General features: G+C 39.9%; 1 protein-coding gene and 1 long non-coding RNA gene across 2 annotated transcripts in view; one reads left to right on the top strand and one right to left on the bottom strand.

The window, feature by feature from the left end:
- LOC128090871 (uncharacterized) overlaps positions 1-20459 on the bottom strand; it is a 579571-nt gene that overhangs the window by 318017 nt on the left and 241095 nt on the right. The window lies entirely within an intron of this gene.
- The window catches only part of COL22A1 (collagen type XXII alpha 1 chain), a 225347-nt gene that overhangs the window by 53212 nt on the left and 151676 nt on the right, over positions 1-20459 (top strand). The window contains exon 4 of the mRNA XM_052703565.1: positions 10721-10795. Within this exon, the coding sequence (XP_052559525.1) occupies positions 10721-10795 (75 nt within the window). The remainder of the gene's footprint in view (positions 1-10720; positions 10796-20459) is intronic.

Genomic DNA, 20459 nt, shown 5'->3' with positions numbered 1-20459 from the left:
ATATATGTAATATATAGAATTATTATAATAGAATCATAGAATGGCATGGGTTGAAAAGGAACTCAAAGATCATCTGGTTTCAACCCCCTGCTATGTGCAGGATTGCCAGTCACTAGATCAGGCTGCTCAGAGCCACATTCATCCTAGCCTTTCATGCAATCCACATCCTCCTTGGGCAACATGTTCCAGTGTGTCACCATCCTCTGTGTGAAAAACTTTTCTAACCTAAGACCTTCCTGTCTTAGTTAAACCATTCCCCCTTGTCCTGTCACTCTCCAGCCATGTAAACAGTTATTAATGACATGACATCTGTGACATGATCCATCTGTGCTCAGAGTAGGAACGGGGATGACCTCCAACTCAACATTGTAATGTCATTCCACTGTGTGCTTTATAGGTCATCATCAATATATTTGCTAAGGTGATGATCAACCACTCAGGGGAATCTCTGTTGTTCTTTGAGTTCTAGTGGATTTTCATAGAATCATAGAATTCATAGCCATAGAATGGTTTGGGTTGGAAGCTAACCTCAAAGATCATCTAGTTCCAAACCCTCTTACAACAAATGAGGTTGCAACCATTAAATCAGGCATTAGATCGTGTTGCCTAGGACCCCATCCCACCTGGCTTTGAACACCTCCAAGGATTTTGCAAGGTGAAGCTTTGCCTTTTGCCCCAGATAAGTGAACCAGAAAGGGATGGGCTCATGCCCCAGAGCAGCAATCAGCTCACAGTCTGGATGGAAAGTGCTGCTGCTGCTAATTACATTCCTCAAAACCTTGTGCTGTTTGCTGACAAGTTCCTTGGCACACAGTCTGTTAGTTTGTTTAGGGGCAGACACAAGCAAATGAGCCTGAAAGTGCTGAGGCCTGATGCTATATTCATAGCTCCCATAGCGCCACTTATTCCTGTGGGAGCATGTGCAAATTAATTCTGGAGGCTGCTCGTTTAAATGGTACTAATTACATCAGTCCTCTTGACAATATTTGTCTGCTGTCAGCCATCCAACAACTTTCTTGAATTTGTGTGGGCATCTTAGAGAGGGAAAGGCTATCAGAGAATCCTACATGTAGATCTCTCTTGGAAAGACAAGTGCTTACCAAGGTTCAAAAGCTCCACTAAGAACTTTTGGTGGAGATTTACTGATAGGTTAGAATAGGAGAACCTGGAAATGGGCTATAGGGTTGTTTAGTGTACACTGTGTTGTCGTTGTGCAGTTGTCACTCCATGGTTGTTTAGGTATGAGTACCAGTTGCAACATGGTCCTTCTTTGAATCAAGATCATGAGCATTGGACAGATTAAAATTGGAAATAAAGAGATGTAGTGGACTGTGTCAAAAAGAGAAAAGTGAGACTCTTATATGCAAGCTGTTAGGGATGTAGGTACACAGCATGGCCTGCCACACTGATGGAAAAACAATGTTTTTCACTTTTGTAGGCATGATGCAGGTGTAAGTGGTGCAAGATGGAAGTTAAATTGTGACAGCACTATTCAAGTTTTTTTTCCTTTTTTTCACCAGGTTTGAAAGTACTTCAAGCATTTACAAATTTCAAAATTCCCCCCACTTCCTTTGTCCTGACTTAAATAGGATGTTGTGTTTTTTGGCTTTGCAATCAGTCCCTTCCTACTTTCTTTTGTGAAATAAATGCATGTAAAGTTGGTGACCTGTGACGATAAAATGAATACAGCATTTTCTTTTTCTTTTTTTTTTTTTCACAAGTGACACCTTTTGATCTTTATTACAGAGCTCTTAGCAAAGGATGATATTTAAAGGCTGTATCTGAGCTAGAAACCATAAATGTGGCTGGAGGCAATGTTATGTACTCATCTGTGATGGTAAACTTCTAGAATGGTTTCTGGCACATTTTGGCCCAGGCTTGTTAATGCTCTGTATGGACATCTGTATGGCCCAGATGGGTGTTCATAAGGGATGTTCGTGGTCATCAGAGGCCTGAGTTTGGAGGCAAATACCTTTTATTCGCCTAGATGCAAACCTGAACATGTGTCAGATCCAGGGAGTGCACCCAACCATGCAAACACTGGGGGAATGTAACTGTGGTCTTTGTCTTTGATACGTATCTAGCTTATCCTTAGCTTTCCCCTCTAACAGTAGGAAGAGACCAGCTTTTTCAGGAGTTAATCAATTAATCTGCATTGAGTTCCTTCTGAGTTGCCCTCTGAAGGAACTGTGCTTCTCAGTACCTATAGAAACAAACAAAACAAGAGCATCCTTTTGCCTGGGACCTTGAATGTATGCAGTGTGTATACCTAGTTCTAAGGTTCTAATATCTAGTAATAGCTTTGTTTTCCCTCTGTGAGTTATGACACCTACTGAATAGTGCAGGGTACTGAATGTGTGGTTGTTCATGGAACCCATTTTCTGACCACAGGGCTGACAGAAAGAGGGGGAGTGATGACCCTGTGAATTGCAGACATTTGCATTCTCACTGCACTCACTTGGGACCCAGTCAGCAGCCAGGGAACTGTGAAGAATGATCCAGATGGGTGCTATTTAGAATAGAGTAGACTCATAGAATAATTAAGGTTGTAAGAGATTACTCAGATCATCTAATCCAACCACCAACACATCACAAACACAGTATGGAGAAATGTAGCAGTGCCACTGCCTTGTGATGTTACAAGGAGCAGGGTGGGCTGTCTGCTCAATCTATGAGCTACTGTCCTCTTTCTATTTCATCATGGCACCCATAATTTTGGTGGGTCTTTTGTGTGCAAGTATGGAAACCTCAGCCTGAATCAATGTAGGCACAATTCAGATGGGAAAAGGTAAAATCCACCTTTGCTATAGGAATGATTTTCTTGGCATTTATGGATGTCAGACCTCACAGTGTATTAAATAAAGCATGATTTCAGGAAAAAAAGTGAACATTGCATTAGGAATTAAACTGCAAGGTGGAATCATGAAATTGCTGTTATGCTCTGTTTTACCTACGCACTGCTACAAATTATAATGTTAGCCTAGATGCAATTGCAGTATCATTACACTGTCAGTGCAGCCACAGTAATCGAAGGATGTGCCAGGCTTTTTCCTGATGAACTTGTTTTCAAGGGTGGGTGGTGCTTTAAGGATCACTTCATTTGCTGAGAAAGAACATCTGACAATGAATATTTTCAAAAAGTATTTAATGCATCTGTGCAGAGAGTGGAGGCATACTTTTAAAAGAAAATGTATTTTTAAAAGAGTACAAAAAAAGATAAAGCCTGAATTTTGAGGCTTCATAATAGTCCATGCCGAATGTTTGATAGCAGAAAAAGAAGAACAAATAAAAGGAATGCTATATATAGGAGCCATTTTCATTATCAAGTGCCTGCAGGGAGTTAAGTGTTCCAGAGGAACTGCTGCACAGCAAACCATCTGAGTAGCTGGAGAGCAGAGCTAATGGGGTCTGGGAAAGCTCCACTGAAAACTGGTTTCATGAAATCTTCTTAACTTTAAAAAGAATTTTCTCACCAGTCCCTTCTCCATTAATTTTAATCTTTGATGGGAAAAAATATTTCACTGTGGAAAAAAGTAACAATATTAACTACTAAAAAAAAACAATAAAAAAATAGAAAAATAAATGAAGCTTGTTCTATACAGCCAACCTCTTCCCCACTAAATCCTTCAAAGCTTTCTCGCATGCTTACTGTGTAGCTCTGAAAAGCACATCAGGTCCAGAATTCATCTTTGGACAATAGCCAAAGAGCAGTTATTCCTTACAACTATTTTGAATTTGGATCTAAATTTTTGGGAGACAGCTTTTAATGAAGTGTGCTTTGCCAGACAGCTTCCTTAGCCATAGGTAGAATTTTTAATAGGATAAAGATCTGTGTCAGAGGATAGGACAGTTCAAATGTTTAGGTCAGGAATATGCTTTTTGAGAGAAAAAGGGAACTTTCTGTTGCCGAAAATGAAGAAAATACTACTAGAGATACAGAGAATAGCTGAAAGTCTGATACTGCACTGGATTCCTCTGAAATTCTGGAAGTTCTTGGTTGGAAAAAAAGCAAAACATGGTAATAAATAATGCTTGCTTTAACCTTCTGTTTCTCTTCTCACCTCTGCTTTATTCTTGTGTAACTTGACAGCTACATGTGTTCAGCATTCACTACACATAAGTCCCTGGAGAAGCCCCTGGCAGCTGAGGACTTATTCTTGAAAGAATAAAACTGAAATTGAAGAAACTGACAAGAGTCCTAAGGATAAAGGGATGGAACGCTGGCAACTAAGGACTGTGTTTAGTACTTTGTATGGAAGGCTTCTCCATAGGGAACCCTGAGGAGTGGTAGGACTGCACCACTCTTAGCTGGGGATCATTGATAACAGACATGGTCATGTGTCTTTATCTAAGCTTTCCAAGGGATGGAGTTGTGGATTTTTCAGCAGAGGGAGAAGAGGACCTCATGGCCTAGTCTAGTGGTAGAAAATGGTAATGTCAGAAAGGAAAAATGGTTTTCTAGTTTAGATCTGTCTTTTTCCTTCCTTCCTTCCTTCCTTCCTTCCTTCCTTCCTTCCTTCCTTCCTTCCTTCCTTCCTTCCTTCCTTCCTTCCTTCCTTCCTTCCTTCCTTCCTTCCTTCCTTCCTTCCTTCCTTCCTTCCTTCCTTCCTTCCTTCCTTCCTTCCTTCCTTCCTTCCTTCCTTCCTTCCTTCCTTCCTTCCTTCCTTCCTTCCTTCCTCCCTTCCTTCCTTCCTTCCTTCCTTCCTTCCTCCCTTCCTCCCTTCCTCCCTTCCTTCCTTCCTTCCTTCCCTCCCTCCCTTCCTCCCTTCCTTCCTCCCTTCCTTCCTCCCTCCCTTTCTTCCTCCCTTCCTTCCTCCCTCCCTTCCTTCCTCCCTTCCTTCCTCCCTTCCCTCCCTTCCTCCCTTCCCTCCCTTCCCTCCCTTCCTTCCCTTCCTTCCCTTACTTCCCTTCCTCTCATCAGCCTTTCTCTCATCAATCTCTCTCATCACTTTTACATTCTCTTTGCTCTATTGTATCTCTTCTGCTTTTCCCTTCTTCTTCCCCTTTTACTTCACTTTTCTTAAAAAACTCTAGGAGGCAAAGAGAGCTGAACTATCATATCATTCACATTATTCTTTTCCGTAAGTTTAGCTCTATTATTACAGTTTTGCATCAATATGTTATTAATGCTAATTTAGTACTAGTGAAAGTTCCTGATTTGACAAGTGTCTTACAGTGAGTATATTCTGTAAGATGTACTGCCTCTTTTAATTTTAAAATGTTTAACAGCTTTGGGATTTTTTCAAAGAGAGTAGGCTGAAGGATGAAATGTAAAACTGAGGCTTAAATCACTCATTATCATAAAAAATCTCAGTATGATTTTCTTAAATAAAAAGTGTTAGCTTCACTTACAGAAAGCTATACTGTGCTTCCCTTCTTGAACCAAGAAGCTCAGACATACCAAGTCAACAGTGGTCAACAATGCCCAATGATTAGCAGGATTCAGAGGAAGGCATCACCATCACAATAAGTGGGACAGAGAGCCTCATTTTCTTAAGGTTCTTCAGGATATTATGATGGAGTGCTTCATCTAAATTTAAATGACTTAAAATAAAGCATCCAGTGCAAAAGAGATGTGTAATCTGCCTATATTCAGTGCAGAGAAGGATATCTCCAAAAAGTGGTGCATCTCATCTTAAATCTGATTTTCAGTACAGGGTGCTAAGATTGTTCAGTTTAGGTAAAAACTTTTCAGTGCCCAATGTATTGAACCATTTCTTGGTGCTGTAAAGGTCTGGGATGAAAGCATCTCCCGAGAGAGCATTCTTGGTAGAGGAACAAAGCTTCTAGGGGCAATTTTAACGGTTTTCATTAGGTTCCGTCTCAAATACACAACTCAGAAGTTCTTTCTCTTTTCTAGTGTAGAGGAAATCTAGGGAGAGTAGTCTTTCTACCCTAGAGCTAAACTTTGTGAATACCTGTCCCAGTTCTATTTCATGAAAAACGATAGTACTCTATCAGGTGTGCTGTTACTGTAAGATGTATGAGCACCTTTTGAAAAGAGATGACTGAGCAGTTTTTTGAAGGGGTGATCAGGGATCCACAAAGAGTTCTGAAAAAAAGATTGTGAAAAAAGGAGCTAGAGAAAATCAGGTGTTTATCCTACATTCAGAAAGTTAGCTGTTGAGGAATCTGTGGTGGAAGGAAATGATCTACAGTTATCCCAACAGAACATAGAGTCCTCACTGGCAAGTGTGAGCTACTAAAGCATAGCAATATTGTGAGAGAAGAAAGATACCTAGGAAAACATTTAGCTGCCAAGTGTAGCACTAAGTATAGGCCTTTGAAATGATGATAATGAATTTCTACTAAAAATGAAGTTATATTTAAGTATATGCATATGCACAAATGGTTTGCTTGATCTCCTTATTAAAAAAAAAAAAAAAAAGCACAAACAAACAAATAAAAAAAAAACAACCAGAAGCACTGATACAAAAGCCAGTGAAGAAAATATTAAAGAATGGGAAATATTATGTACCTAAACAGGTATTATTGTTTTATGGGAAAGAGGTCATCTCTAGCACAATTTATTCCTTTATGTGAGAAGTTACAGTTTGGTTCATATAGTAACTACAATGCATTTCTTTCTAGGTATTGTTACAGGTATTGTTACTACTGAATGACACTTGCTTTAAAAAGTGATGGTGGATTAAGAACTGACTGATTTCATGTAGCAGGTATCAGCAGAAAGTACTCATTTCTAGATAAACTGTAAATATATCTGGAATATATCAATATCTTGACATTCTCCCAAATTTCCATGAGCTGCATGGTCATAAGTGTAAAATATTTGATGATAGGATTTGCAGATAGAACAAAGGATTGGTGGAATAATGCATAAGATAGAGGATATGGAAGTAATTTTGAACAAAATACATAAGTAACAACGTAGTTGCAGTGCATACTTCATTATTCTTTCTGCCATTGGTGCTGGATCTAATTACTGCAAACCTTCTGAGGAATTCTCAAAGCACCACAAGGGTTAGCTCAAAGTTTGGCCTGGCAATAGCAGCAAGAATGGGTATAAGCACACTTGGTGTTAAAAGCTTTATCGGGGATCTCGTTGAAAGACTTCAAGGGAATGGCTTTTGTCCTCCCTTTTCTCTCTTTGCATCCTTGGATATAGTGCCAGGACATGGTGTTATTTGTGACCAATTGATGTACTTTCAGTCTGGCACACTCTTACTTTGGATGCAAGGGTCTGCTAAGTTAGATAATAATGCACTGATCTTTCATATGCTTGTGTGAATTAAAGCAAGCATTACAGTCATTTTCTTTCCCTTGCGGGCTGTTTCTTCTTATACATTAGGAACAGACAAGAAAGGAGCACAAGACTCTTGTAAATGAAGGCCAAAGTGAGGCTACAGTTCTTTAAGAGGTAATAAGAGATATTAAGGACAAAGTTACAAGAAGAGATTATTTTATTGTCATGGGTATTTCCTTTTTTGTTCAAGACAGTTCTGTATCAAGGCCAGGCATATGGGTTTGCTTTATAATCCTGGTTCAAACATATCAGCTAAAGCCAGGAAGATTTTGCTAGTGCAAACTTATTTCTCTGCTAGGAAGCCATAGACCTGTTGAGGGACTTGTAATGTCATTAAGATTGGAATGATAATTTATATGACTACAATTGATCAACATTAGTTCCTGCTTTCATTAAGAGGTACCCATCTGTGTTTGAGCTTGTTTTATTCTTCTCTTTATATCTCTCAGGAGTCCTTGACAGTGTGCATGAAAGACATTTTAGTGACTTTACTCATGCTTTCTATTTATTTATTCTTTGTTTAGGAGAATTTTGCTCAGATTGATTTCTTTCTCTGCTTATTTTATTGGATAGATGTACCTCTTTCCATTTCATTTTCAGACTGAGTCTCAGAAGTGCTGCTTATAATAATTGACTCAGTACTTATAGCCAAAAGTGCATTTCTTAGAAAAATAATAATAAATAAATAAATCCAAAACATCAATACAGTGTAGGACTTCTGATACTTCTAAGCAAATCTTTTATCAGTACATCTTGGTTATGAGAGGGAAAAAGTTTAACTTTGGCTCTTGCAAGTCTTTAATTTTGAAAGTGTTCCTATCAGAGTAGAGCTCCCCTGTTATGTTGAGAAGTTGTACAGACCTCTTAGAAGGAGGAAGAACCAGATGGTTTCACCTGATAATGTGAAGATGTAAATAGGCTTGAACGAAATATTTTGGTTTTCAAACCACCAGGCACTGGGAGCACTAGAGACTAATAGTTAGAATGTACATGAAATGATTCTGTGCATCAACCCATATTGGTTTGGTAGGAGAAGAGGTAATGGCTTTAAGTTGTGCCAGGGGAGGTTCAGGTTGGATATTGGGAAAAATTTTCAGAAAGAGTGGTGAGGTATTGGAAGAGGCTGCCCAGGGAAGTGGTGGAGTCACCATCACTGGAGGTGTTCAAAGAGAGGGGAGATATGGCACTGAGGGACATGACTGAGTAGGCACAGTGGGGATAGGTTGATGGCTGGACTAGATGATCTTAGTGTCTTTTCCAAGCTTAATGATTCTATAATTCTGTAATTCCTAATGTGATACTGCATCTACCTGTTGGGCCTCCAGACCTAGAAGGACCTAGATTTGTTATAACAGGTCCAGACAATGTGAATATGATCAGAAGGCTGGGAGCTTTTCTCCTATGAAGAAAGGCTGAGGCTACTGGGCTTGTTCAGTTCAGCCTGGAGAAGACTCTGGGTACACCTTACTGTGGCTTTCCAATACATAAAAGAGGCCTACAAGAAAGATGAGGAGACTCTTCACCACACTGTATACTCTGGATAGGATAAGATGTAACAGTTTTAAATGAGAAGAAAAAGATAGGTTTAGATTACATGTAAGGAATACATTCTTCGCTATGATGGTGGTGAGGAACTGGAACAGGCTGCCTAGAGAACTTGTGGAAGTTTCATCTCTGCACATGTTCAAGGCCGGGTTAGTTAGGGTCCTGGACTACCTAATTTAATGGTTGACATCCCTGCCCACAGTGGGCAGGATCTTTAAGGTCCTTTCCAACACAAGCCATTCTATGATTCTGTGTGGTGAAAAAGGTAACTCCTCTGCATGATATCTGTAGAAGCAGCAGCCCTGAAGATAGACCAATAAAAATCTGATTGTGTGATTGGCAAAGATATGTAAGCATGCTTGTGATTATCTCAAAACTCCGACAGGAATTTGGCTGAGGTATTCTAAACGTATTGACAAACTCCTTGTCTAAGTGAACTATTCAGCATGAGACCTTTATTTGGGTGAAGGCACTTTGGTCCTGCTGTGTGGATGCAAAATTGCCCCAGTTCTGAATGCCCTGATTAACATATACTAGCAGGACTAACTGCTCTGTGGCCTCACTTTCTGCTGCAGCAGAGGGGTAGGTGGTTGTATTCAACTGCTTCTGATTTCTGCACTGGCTTTTGGGGCTTTTGGCAATGGCTTTTACAGTGACCTTTCCTTTGAGCTTTGACTACCTCAGCTGCAGCTGATAATCTGGTCTGTAAATTCATCAGTGCAATGGAACAGGAAAAATATCTTATTTCATTGCTAGGCCTAACCAAACATTGGAATGGTAGAATATCATATATATTTTTTGTTGTTGTTGAGAGTCAGGAGGTGGAAGGAGAAATATGGCCTGCTGGCAGCATCCTCAGAAAAGTCATTCTTACAGCACAATTTCAGATGTAGCTTCAAACACAGATTGAAGTGGTCCTGCTGTAGAAAGTCTTCAGAGAACCCCTAAGTTAGGGGTTCATTTCTATTATCTCATTAAACTGATTCCTTAAGCTAACTGACCTCACTGATTACAAGTGTGCAATTATCTGTTGATCTGGTAAAGCAAAGCATAAATAAATGCTACTTCAGTGGTATGGCAGGAAAGTGGTGAATAGGTAGACAGATCTCTTTAGAAAAGCATATGGGTTGACGCTGATTGGAAGCATGAGAAATGACTTCTTATTTTCACAATCTTCTGTGAAACCCTTTTGTTGAGCTAAATATTCTTCAAAGTTTTGCTCATACTTAATGCTTGAACAAACTCAAGGAACACACACACTTAAACAGTCATGGCCCTAGAAGAGGACAGGGGAACCAAGCACAGTTCAGTAAGATATGAGAGGCTAGGTTTCACTTTCTCTCTGATTCTCGTTAGCTATGGGACCATTGTGTGACTGAAGCCACAGAATCTGTGCTCCTGATTGCATTTCCCATCTTGCCTCTGTTTTGTCTCGTTAGGGTTGGGAGTTTTTCAACTAGGATCTGTCCTATCTGATACGTTTGAACAGCACTGCAGTGAGAGCTGGGCATTGAGAAATTAACTTTCACCAAATCTGACAGTGGAACTGTATTTTAAACTTTTGCAGTGACCTCCATTGAGATTTATGGAGCATTGAAAGAGAGAAACCCAGTGTCCTAGCTTAGAGGAAGACTCTGGTCATTTGTTATGTTTGGCTTCTTGTCTGGCCAGTCAATAAAAAGGTGGCTTAAAACCAGGTGTAGCATGTTGGATCTCTTCCTCAGCTTGAGGTTATTGGATAGAATAAGGGAAAGGAAATTAGGGCATGTGGAGACAGGAAACAGAATTGTTGTTGTGGGACCATGTGGAAGTGTTGGACAAAACCCAGTAAATCAGATTTTGTTAGTTCTGTAACTTATAAAATATTTCATTAACCTGTGATAATTTTGTACTGGTTCTCTTGTTTTTCAGATGTTCTGTGTCCAAATGTTCAAGTGGAAGGAGATCGATTCAAGCACACTAATGGGGAGACAGATGAGATTCCAGGTAAAGAGACATACTTTTCTACTGCACAGCTGAGAGCTGAAATAGTGTAATTGTATGTTTCATGTGTGATATTCTTATATGTTATCTCTTTTGACTGGCATTTTCTTAATCCAGAACATTTTCAGTGATGAAGAAGTAGGACTGTTAGGCAGGAAAAGAGTTGACAATGAAGAGTTGAGCATTTGTTGACCATGAACAGAAAAATAATCATGAGCTTTTTTCTTTCATATAACAGCAAATTAAAAATCTAGTGGAACTTAGAGTAGAGGATAGAGGAAATCAATAAGCCTTTGAGATGTTTCTTTTTCTTTGGGTGTTTTTTTGACCACTCAAGTTTTTGTGAGATTTAATGTCCATTTATTTAATCTCTGCTGTGGGATGTCAAACTCCAATGGCAATTATTACTGAAGTACAGCTTATATATATGTGTGTGCGTGTACAAGAAAACACAGAGAAAGAAATAAGAAATTCCCAAAAGAACGAGTTCATCTGAAATGCTAGTGAGAAAGCCGAAGGAAAGCAGGTTTGTTGGGATCTCTGCTTTCCCTTGAGTTCTGATACATTCTTCCAGGCAGCCAAAGGAATTAACATGTCAGACGTATGCAAAGGCTGTGCCTCTTTTCTAACCCCCAAATACAGTTTGAGCTGTCGGCAGAGAAAATCTTTCCATCAGGGATGTGCTTTGAATATATCTGCCTGACCCAAAAATTGCAGTGAGTAGCAGGAGGCTCTTCTGCAACTTGATTATGAATAAAAATGGTAAAGGTCTGACAGCTCTGCTACACTTCAGCAGCTTTTTCATAGGGGGGGATTTGCACCGCCTGCACAAAATACCAGTTCAACTCTACTGTCTGTAGGCAGCTTATTTTGGCTGCAGTCTGGCTTTACTGGTGCCTGTGATAATGCTGAGTAGTAACACTTTTTCTGGTTGCTAGATCCAAAATTATAGCCCTCAGATACAGAACAGCTGTCCATCTGTAGGTATTGTATCAACCTGTTCTGATAGTCCTCCAGTCACATGGCTGTTCAAACAGTAGAGCTATTCAACAGTTAGCCCTACTGATTCTGATTGAGTCTGTCATGGAAGTTGCTGCTCAAAAAGAACAGGAGAACTGTTCCCTCTCACATGGCCATCTTCTACATGATGATTTCCAGAAAACTGATATTGCAAATGGTTGTCAGCATCTACTCTGTGTTAATCAAAGTAGAATTTTAGTTCATGTGCTAATTGACACACTATATCCTTTTATTTGTTTTCAAAAATGTATCTTTCATTGAGAAATGTAAAGAACAAACATTCCACTGCAGATCTGATGCATGATTTTTTTACTACAGTATATACATATATGCATGTATATCTACATATGTAAGTATGCTCTTATGTAAAGTTTCTGACTTACTTTTCCTTTATTTTTGAATCTCACTTCCATCCTAGACTGCACTGTGAATGTTCAGTATTTTAACTTTAATGATGTCTTTTCAGCATAAAGGCTCATCATATAATGAACAATAATAAAAGGTTATTACAATATTTGACTAAAAACATCTCTGTCCACTCTCCATCAAAACAAGAGGTTTTGTGTAAGGCTCCTGATTGCTCTTACATGGTGCAGCAGTGTTTTCATTTTGTTCTTGCACCTTATGTTTAGGGAATGTTTGCCTTTTACCTGGACAATGCTGAACTGAAGTTCTGGATCTGCTTAGGGTCATTGTGTTGCTGGAGATGTATTGGCACAGGAACAAAATGCTTTCTCACTATTTATGTATTCCTTATGTTCGCTGTAACGGTTTTGGAAGACGAGGCTCTTGGGTCCAATTCCAACAGAATATCATTGCATTCTCTAAAGTTAATTGGAAAAATTCCATTGGTTTACGGTGCACTATATACTTTTCCAAAGGAATGTATTTTGTTGCTAGTTGTTGCTGAAGGGCTTTTGTATGCTGCATTTTAGTTTTGGAGAGCAGCCTCACACCTGTGAGAGCATTTTGTGAGAGCATTGTGAGAGTTGCATAGATTTCTATGGATTTACTGCTGACAGTACAGAGTGGAAAGCAGTTCCTCTGTTAACCCATTCTCATACATTCAAAGCTGTGCAGTTAATGCCTCTGTCTTGCACTCGGCTTGGGTCGCTAAAATTGAGCCTTGCCCAACAGGCTCCTAGCACTGCACTTCACAGCTGCATGCTGTCCAAGCTTGCTTCTAAGTTGACACAGAGTGGAGCCCAATAAGATGGAAGTTGCAGTAAATCTCTTTTTGAGGGTGGGGTAAACTGTGTTAAAAGACTTCTTGCAGCACACACCTATTACCCTTCTCAGACAGGGAGGAGATTACAGAACTAAAAGGAAGAAAAGACTTCCTGGGGATTTTCTTTTACTGTCTTTTTATTGAAAGTAATGCAGCAGCTGATGTCACAGACAGTTATTTCACACAGAACATCACCAGTGCCAGCCCTTTCTTGTATACCATACCAACATATAAGTTGCAGCACAACCAACAGCTTCATGTGTGTCTGCAGTTAAGTGAATGTGAATTGAATCATTGTAGATTAGCAAAAGAACAAGGGCTCAATCATAACATGGGCTATAAGGGACAAATTTTGCAATATGAAGGGAGTCGGGTGTGTGACTGAGCAGTGGCAGATGCATGAGATATTGTTAATGCTGAGGGTGAGTGCAGGGATACATCTTGAGAAGTAAATTCACAATCAGAAGACTAATTGCATTTAAAAGCATTCTGCGAGCTGGAAGAGAACCAAACACCAAACTTGTATTTTCTTTTCAAAATACAGTTGATTTTTTTTCTGTAGATAAACAGAAATAAGTTGATTTAATCTATCTGGAGTCCAGCGAGCATTTATCAATTTGTACTTTATTGAAAATCATTGCTAAAATTAAAAATGGTAGAGATAAATAAACATTGTAAAGCAAGTAAGCTGGCTAGCAGGGAGATAATAATGATGGAGTTCTAGGAAAGGGAGTAACAAGCCAGAAGTCTTATTTTCTCTGTGAATATGTGACAAGGGGGAATGATTTTAAACTGAGATGGGAGATTTAGGTTAGATATTAGGAGGAAGTTTTTCACTCAGAGGGTGGTGAGGCACTGGAACAGGTTGCCCAAGGAGGTTGTGGATGCCCCATCCCTGGAGGCATTCAAGGCCAGGCTGGATGTGGCTCTGGGCAGCCTGGTCTGGTGGTTGGCAACCCTGCACATAGCCGGGGGTTGAAACTAGATGATCATTGTTGTTCATTTCAACGCAGGCCATTCTATGATTCTATGATTCTTATATCCACAATATGAATTAGGATCAGGCTGTCATGCAGGAATAGAATCATAGAATCATTAAGTTTGGAAAAGATCACTAAGATCATTTAGTACAACCATCGACCCATCTCCACTGTGCCCACTAAACCATACCCTCAGTACAAACATCTAAAATGTTTCTTGAACACCTCCAGGGACAGTGGCTCCACCAGCTGCCTGGGCAGTCTGTTTCAATGCATTACCATAGTTTCTGAGAAGGAATTTTTCCTAATATCCAATCTGAACTTCCTCTGGAACAACTTGAGGCCGCTATCTCTCAATCCTATCACTGTTATCTGGGAGAAGAGGCTGACTCCCACCTTGCCACAACCTCCTTTCAGGTAGTTGCAGAGAGCAGTGTCTCCCTCAAGACTCCTCCAGAATGAAAAATCCTAGTTCCCTCAGGCACTCCACATAACACTTGTGCTTCAGACTCTTCAACGGCTTCGTTGCCCGTCTCCAGACTCTCTACCTGGCCTCAATATCACTCTTGTAGTGAGGGGCTCAAAACTGAACACAGTACTCAAGATGCATCAGTACTCACCATGGCTGAGTACAGAGAAATGATCTGGAAAGAACTGATTTGCCTCAAAAGCTTGGGAATTTTCCCATTTGATTTGGGAATATTTGTTGAAATTACCTGTTAGGGAAATTAAAGATCAGGAATAGGAATTTGTGCTACAAATCCATTCTCTCAAAACTGATGGTGTCTTGGTTTGTAGACTCTTGCAAGCCACCGTGTTATACAGTTAAAGAAAAAGGCAAAGGTCATTACTGGATAAGGTAGAGCAGGATAAGGTAGAGTAGGTCTTATAGAGATAGGGAGGAAATTATGCGAATGGACAGGGCTTTGGCTTCAGCTTATCTAGAAAAGTGTGATCACATTTCCTTTGCTCAGGAAATACGGATTTGGTCTTGAGGAGTTAATACTGTGTTCAGAAGCCAGACAGACTATTTTCAATAGATTACAAAACTGAGTTTGGTTACTCTTACCATGTGCAGGTGGAAGAGGGAGATATGATTGCTTTCCACAAATAGATCAGGGGAGTAGCCGGACGGAGATTAGGGGAATCACTCAAGCTAAAGGACAAAGAGTATCATTAAAAAACAGATATCAGCAATTTAAGAAATACATTCAGGTAAGACATTAGAGGAAGGTTTAAAACTGTCAGAGATATGAAGGCCTGGAACAAGCAGCAAAATAGTAGTAAAGGAGACAAATAAAGAGCAATGAACAGGGCTACTTCTCATAGCAGAGGACTAAACTCTGTGACCCTCTGGTATCACAGCATTTAAATGAGAAGACACATCTATAGCATCCATTGAGAACTGACACAGTGAAATAGGATTGCATGAGGTGGGAATATATAGGCAGCTTTACTGTACTACTGATGCAAATTTTGGCAGCAAAGTGAAGAAGCGTCTGCTGAACAGTTCACAAGGTGTAAGTTCTGAATATAAATGTGAAATCAGAAATAACACTGGGAATTTTGAATGAGAAAGAGAAATCTGGTTAGGATACCAAGATAAACACTTCTTCTCTTCCAGAAAGCCTGATATATTAAAGCAATGCTTACTGATATTTAAAATGAAGTTCTTACAGTATCCTACTGGGTACCATGTGTAGTTGTTGTTTTTTTTTTTTAATCAAGGAGGGAAATGTAAACAAAAGAGGGTTTGACTCATCTACCCTGAAATATGCAAAATGAAACTGCAGTTGTTAGACTTAATCTCTCCTATATTGCTATATTGGTTTTTTGTTTCCGTCAGCTTTTAGCGAAGGATCATAGCCTACTACTAATCATGATGAGGCAGGAAAACACATTATCATTTTGCACCCTGAAGATGTATCCCTTGTGTATTTTTTATGAGCAACTATATTGCATTGAAACAACAAATAAAATACCAAGCTATTGCAAATGAATTATACTTCATGGGGTTTTAAAACTTCACATTTGAACTATTTGAATTATTTTAGACCTGCAGAATGTGAGGTTTGATTGCAATAATCTAGATGATCTCAATAATTACAAATGAGCTGAGCTCTGCTCTTTAACATATTCCACCAGATGAGACAGCACTCCTCAGCAGATACTGGCTCCTCTTTTCAGAGTGAATCTGCCACAGAAGTAAAGAATGACTTGCAATAATTCACATAAAACGCTGAGAAAGATTAACTCTAGGGAGAGATACTTCCAACTACTACATGACATTACGCATCACATACAAGCCACGCTGGATGGTGTTAATGGTCCAAGAAGGAAACATCAAAGCCCTGACTCTTAACTCCTATGTCAAAAAGGCAATCACAAGAGTGTATGATGAACAGCAGAAATTGCATTATAGGTTGTACCACACATTGACCTCAGCTGTCTGACTCTCATCCCCATCTCTGAAACCGTTGTGCACAAACAAGCAAAATGCCAAAGTTATGTACAATCTCTGTGTTTTGATATAGCTTTATAAAGGACATTTGGGCATTTTACTATGGAGACACTGGTTGTAAAACTAGTAGCTTGCAATTATAGACTGCAATGGCTTTGTTTAACTGTCAGCGTGTCTCCAGTATCCTGTGGTTTGCCAGACAGGGTTTGCATTCCAGAGATGCCAGTGAGTCACCAGCTAATTATAATATTCATAGGGCTATTTATGTTTGCCCACTAAGCCATGTGGTAGCAGGAGGAAAGTAGAGTGTCCAGACAGTTGAACGTACAGAAGGAACACATTAACCAATGTCCCTCAGGGGACAGAAGTGCTCTTGTTGTGACAATGTGATGGGCATTTCACACTCCCTTAGTATTTGGCACTCTGTATTGTCCATCTCATAGTCTTCTTGGGAATCCTCTGAGAGGTAAGTGGTGAATCCATGAATAGCTGCAGGGCTCTGTAGTGTATCACTGACTTCAGACAGTAGATAAACAGATAAAGTATTCAGCAAAGGGTGCGTATGAGCAGCGAACTTAAAGCTGGCTGTTCATGTAAACACTAGTAGTGCTACATCCACAATGATACAATCAAATATGCAGGACAGGATTGTAGCTGTGACTTTGATGAGAGATGGGGAAGAGAGATGGAGCTTTTCTCTGCCACACTGCAGCCAGGTTGAATATTAAGAAAAATTTAGTATTAGAATGTGTAGTAAGGCATTGAAACAGACTGCCCAAGGAAGTGGTGGAGTCACAAATTTCAGTGCCTTTGGAGGTATTCAAGAAAAGGGTAAATGTGGCACTGAGTGACATGGTTTGGTGAGTATAGTGGTGCATCAATGGTTAGATGATATCATGTTTGTCCAACCTTTTTGCTTGCCTGGGCCTCAGTACAGAAAGGACACGGAGGTGCTGGAGACGGTCCAAAGAAGGGCAACAAGGCTTGTGAAGGGCTTGGAGAATATGGCCTATGAGGAGAGACTGAAGGAACTGGGGCTGTTCCTGTGAAAAAGGAGGCTGAGGGGAGACCTTATTGCTCTCTGCCAATATCTGAAAGGTGCTTACAGCGAGAGCGGGGCTGCTCTGTTCTCACTGGTGACAGGTGACAGGACGAGGGGAAATGGCCTCAAGTAGCACCAGGGTAAGTTTAGGTTGGATATCAGGAAACACTTCTTTACAGTAAGTGTTGTTAAGCTCTGGAAAAGGCTCCCCAGGGAGGTGGTTTTGTCACCATCCCTGGATGTGTTTAAAATCCATTTGAATGTGGTGCTCAGGGACATGATTTAGTGGAGGGTTGTTAGTTAAGGTAGTTTGGTTAGGTTGTGGTTGGACTCGATCTTTAAGGTCTTTTCCAACCTGAGTGATTCTATGATTCCATGATTCTACGTGAAGCCAAATTGTCTTGGGCTGCATATATGTAGGCCTCTCCAAAAGTAATGCCTCCTATTTATTTCTACGGAAATTACAGCAGATGCATTGAGCAAAGTAACTCCATTTGGTAGAGCAGACTCTCAGCTACAGAACACTATCTTTCAACATAGGCACCACCATTAGCAATGTATTTTTGTCAGTGATGAAAAATGTTCACCGACAGAAGTGAACCACCGTAGCTGTTACCACTGCTGAAGTGCACCACCCACTGCCTCACTGTGCTGTAATCCACTGATTGGTCTCCAGAAACATTCATAAACACTGATGGATGTCAGTGGGTGCTGCTTTTTCTGCATGGAGGAATTCAGTCACATAGCTTTGCTTCACACACACTTCCATGTCAAACAGCATGTTGTCATATCGTCCCTCTGCTGCCATCTGTCACAGAATAACAAAATGTAATAGAATATTGGTGGGAAGGTTCAAACTCTACTTCCATACCGCCAACATCCGCCTCTGATGTTGTGGGCTAACATAGTAAAATAGGAGGCATTACTTTTGGAGCATCCTTCATAAGATAGAGATTCTGTGATTCACTTTGCTGTCACATTCACCACTCACAAGGCAATAATAAAAAGAGGATCAATGTTGTCTTCTTCCCTTCTTCCCCTATACTTTTCCTAGGAAGTCGCCTGTATATAATTTGGAGAAGAGTAATCAGAACTTCCTTGAATGCTAATGATCTCCATTCTCTAGGGATCTGGAAAGTGATGTGAAATCTGTTTCCTGAAAAAAAATACATCTGTCTATAACTTCTGTGTCTCCATGAGAAGTAAGTAGGGAAAATAAGAGCTGGTCAGTACCTGATCAGAGTCTGACCTAGTCTGACACTGACATTGACCTAGAGTCAGTGCCTGTGAGCTGGAGAAACTTGATGGACTTTGCTGTGGGCTGGTTTCATTCTCTGAGCAGCTAGTTGGAATAAAAGTGGAGGTAATTCTAGGAAGTCCCTTTCAGTATGGCATTCCAGGAGTCTATGGACTGTTCAAGAACCAATCTCAACGTTATAATTGGGAAATCACACTTAAAGGGACTTTTAGTATTGCAGAAGTCACTGAATACTTGAGTTCAAGGACATTCTAGTATGCAGTAACTCTAAGAAAATCTAGCCTACCCACACTGACACCAGTAGAACTAGGGTCAGGAATTCTCTGAATTAAACACCTAGATTTTAGGGTGTTTTTTTTCCTTCATATATTCACTGTTGTAGCTATTACCCAACATCATGGATCTCAGTGGATTCAGTCATGTGAATGACTTGACCAATGCTAGGCATCAGATCCATGCTGGAGCAGGCAGCGCTGATGATCTGCTCAGTGACAGCAGGAAACATGGAGTATAAATGGTGAAATTACCTTAGGATTTGCTACTGAAGTGAGAAAACTGGGATATCTGGTGGTTCCCTTGAATGCTTTTTTCTACTCTGAGTCTCAACATTAGCAAATTTGGCTTCTGCATTTACATAAAAGACTTACATGGACTAATCAAGCAAAGAAATGTGCACATAAAGTATTCAGATATCTCGATATTTAAGAAAATAGCTATCCTGAAAGGTTTTTTTGTGTTTTGTTTTAAACAAGTAGCATTTGCTTTCTCCCAGAAGTGAAAAGAAGGACATTTTCTTATTCCTCATATTCTTTTGGCTATAGAAAGACTATGTGTAGATTAGTAGTGTAGAGAATTGTGAAATATCTTCCAGACAGTTCTTGGTCCAGATAGTTTTAATTATTCTACTTCAGAAAGAGATTGTTGCAAAAGAAGTGACTGGAAATAATGTCTCATGGATTCATCAGTGCAGGGTTTCTGTCCATTGTGCACACATGATGGGAAGAAGATGTATATAAACTTTCCAGAAACTCCTCCCATACTTGGAGATAAATCAGCCTGTTTGATGTGAATGTTTTCCAATGACCTCTGTGGTTAGTTTTTGGATTACTACAGGTCTGATCTGTTTTGTACTGATTAACTGGCATAAAGTAACCACCACCTGCCTGCAGTTGTATTAGGCTTTGATCATAGCACCTAAAATTAGTGGGAGTACTTTAATTCCATGAATAACCTGCTAGTGGGATTTACCTTTAGCTCAGATAGAAGAACTGCAAGGAGAATTTAGCAAGTTATGCTCTAGTAAAGTGTTTTTGCTTTGGTATCTTTTCTCACCCTGAAAAAAAATTCTAGCTTTTTGTTCAAGGAAACAGTAGGAATTGCATGAGAAACAGCATAATTTATCTGCTTATGCCAGTCTGCCACTCTCATAAATATTTATCTACTGTCTCATAGAGTTTAGAGTTGAAGAATCCTCTTGAGACCATTGTGCTGTCAGCAAAATCTTTATTCAAAGAAGTGTGGAACCCACCGCTCCTCAAGGGGTGATGGTAGTTAGTCTATTTTGTGGCTTTCCAGAGGAAAACATGGCATCTTAGCTCCCAAGAAACTCAAAGGAGGGCTTCAAAATAGAGGAACTGACTTAAATCAGAACCTACTACAAATAGTCTTGGTAGGTTCA

This window comes from Tympanuchus pallidicinctus, unplaced genomic scaffold (assembly GCF_026119805.1).
Source record: "Tympanuchus pallidicinctus isolate F22 unplaced genomic scaffold, pur_lepc_1.0 scaffold5, whole genome shotgun sequence".
NCBI classification, from domain to species: Eukaryota; Metazoa; Chordata; class Aves; order Galliformes; family Phasianidae; genus Tympanuchus; species Tympanuchus pallidicinctus.
This window is presented reverse-complemented; position numbering and strand designations above follow the sequence as displayed.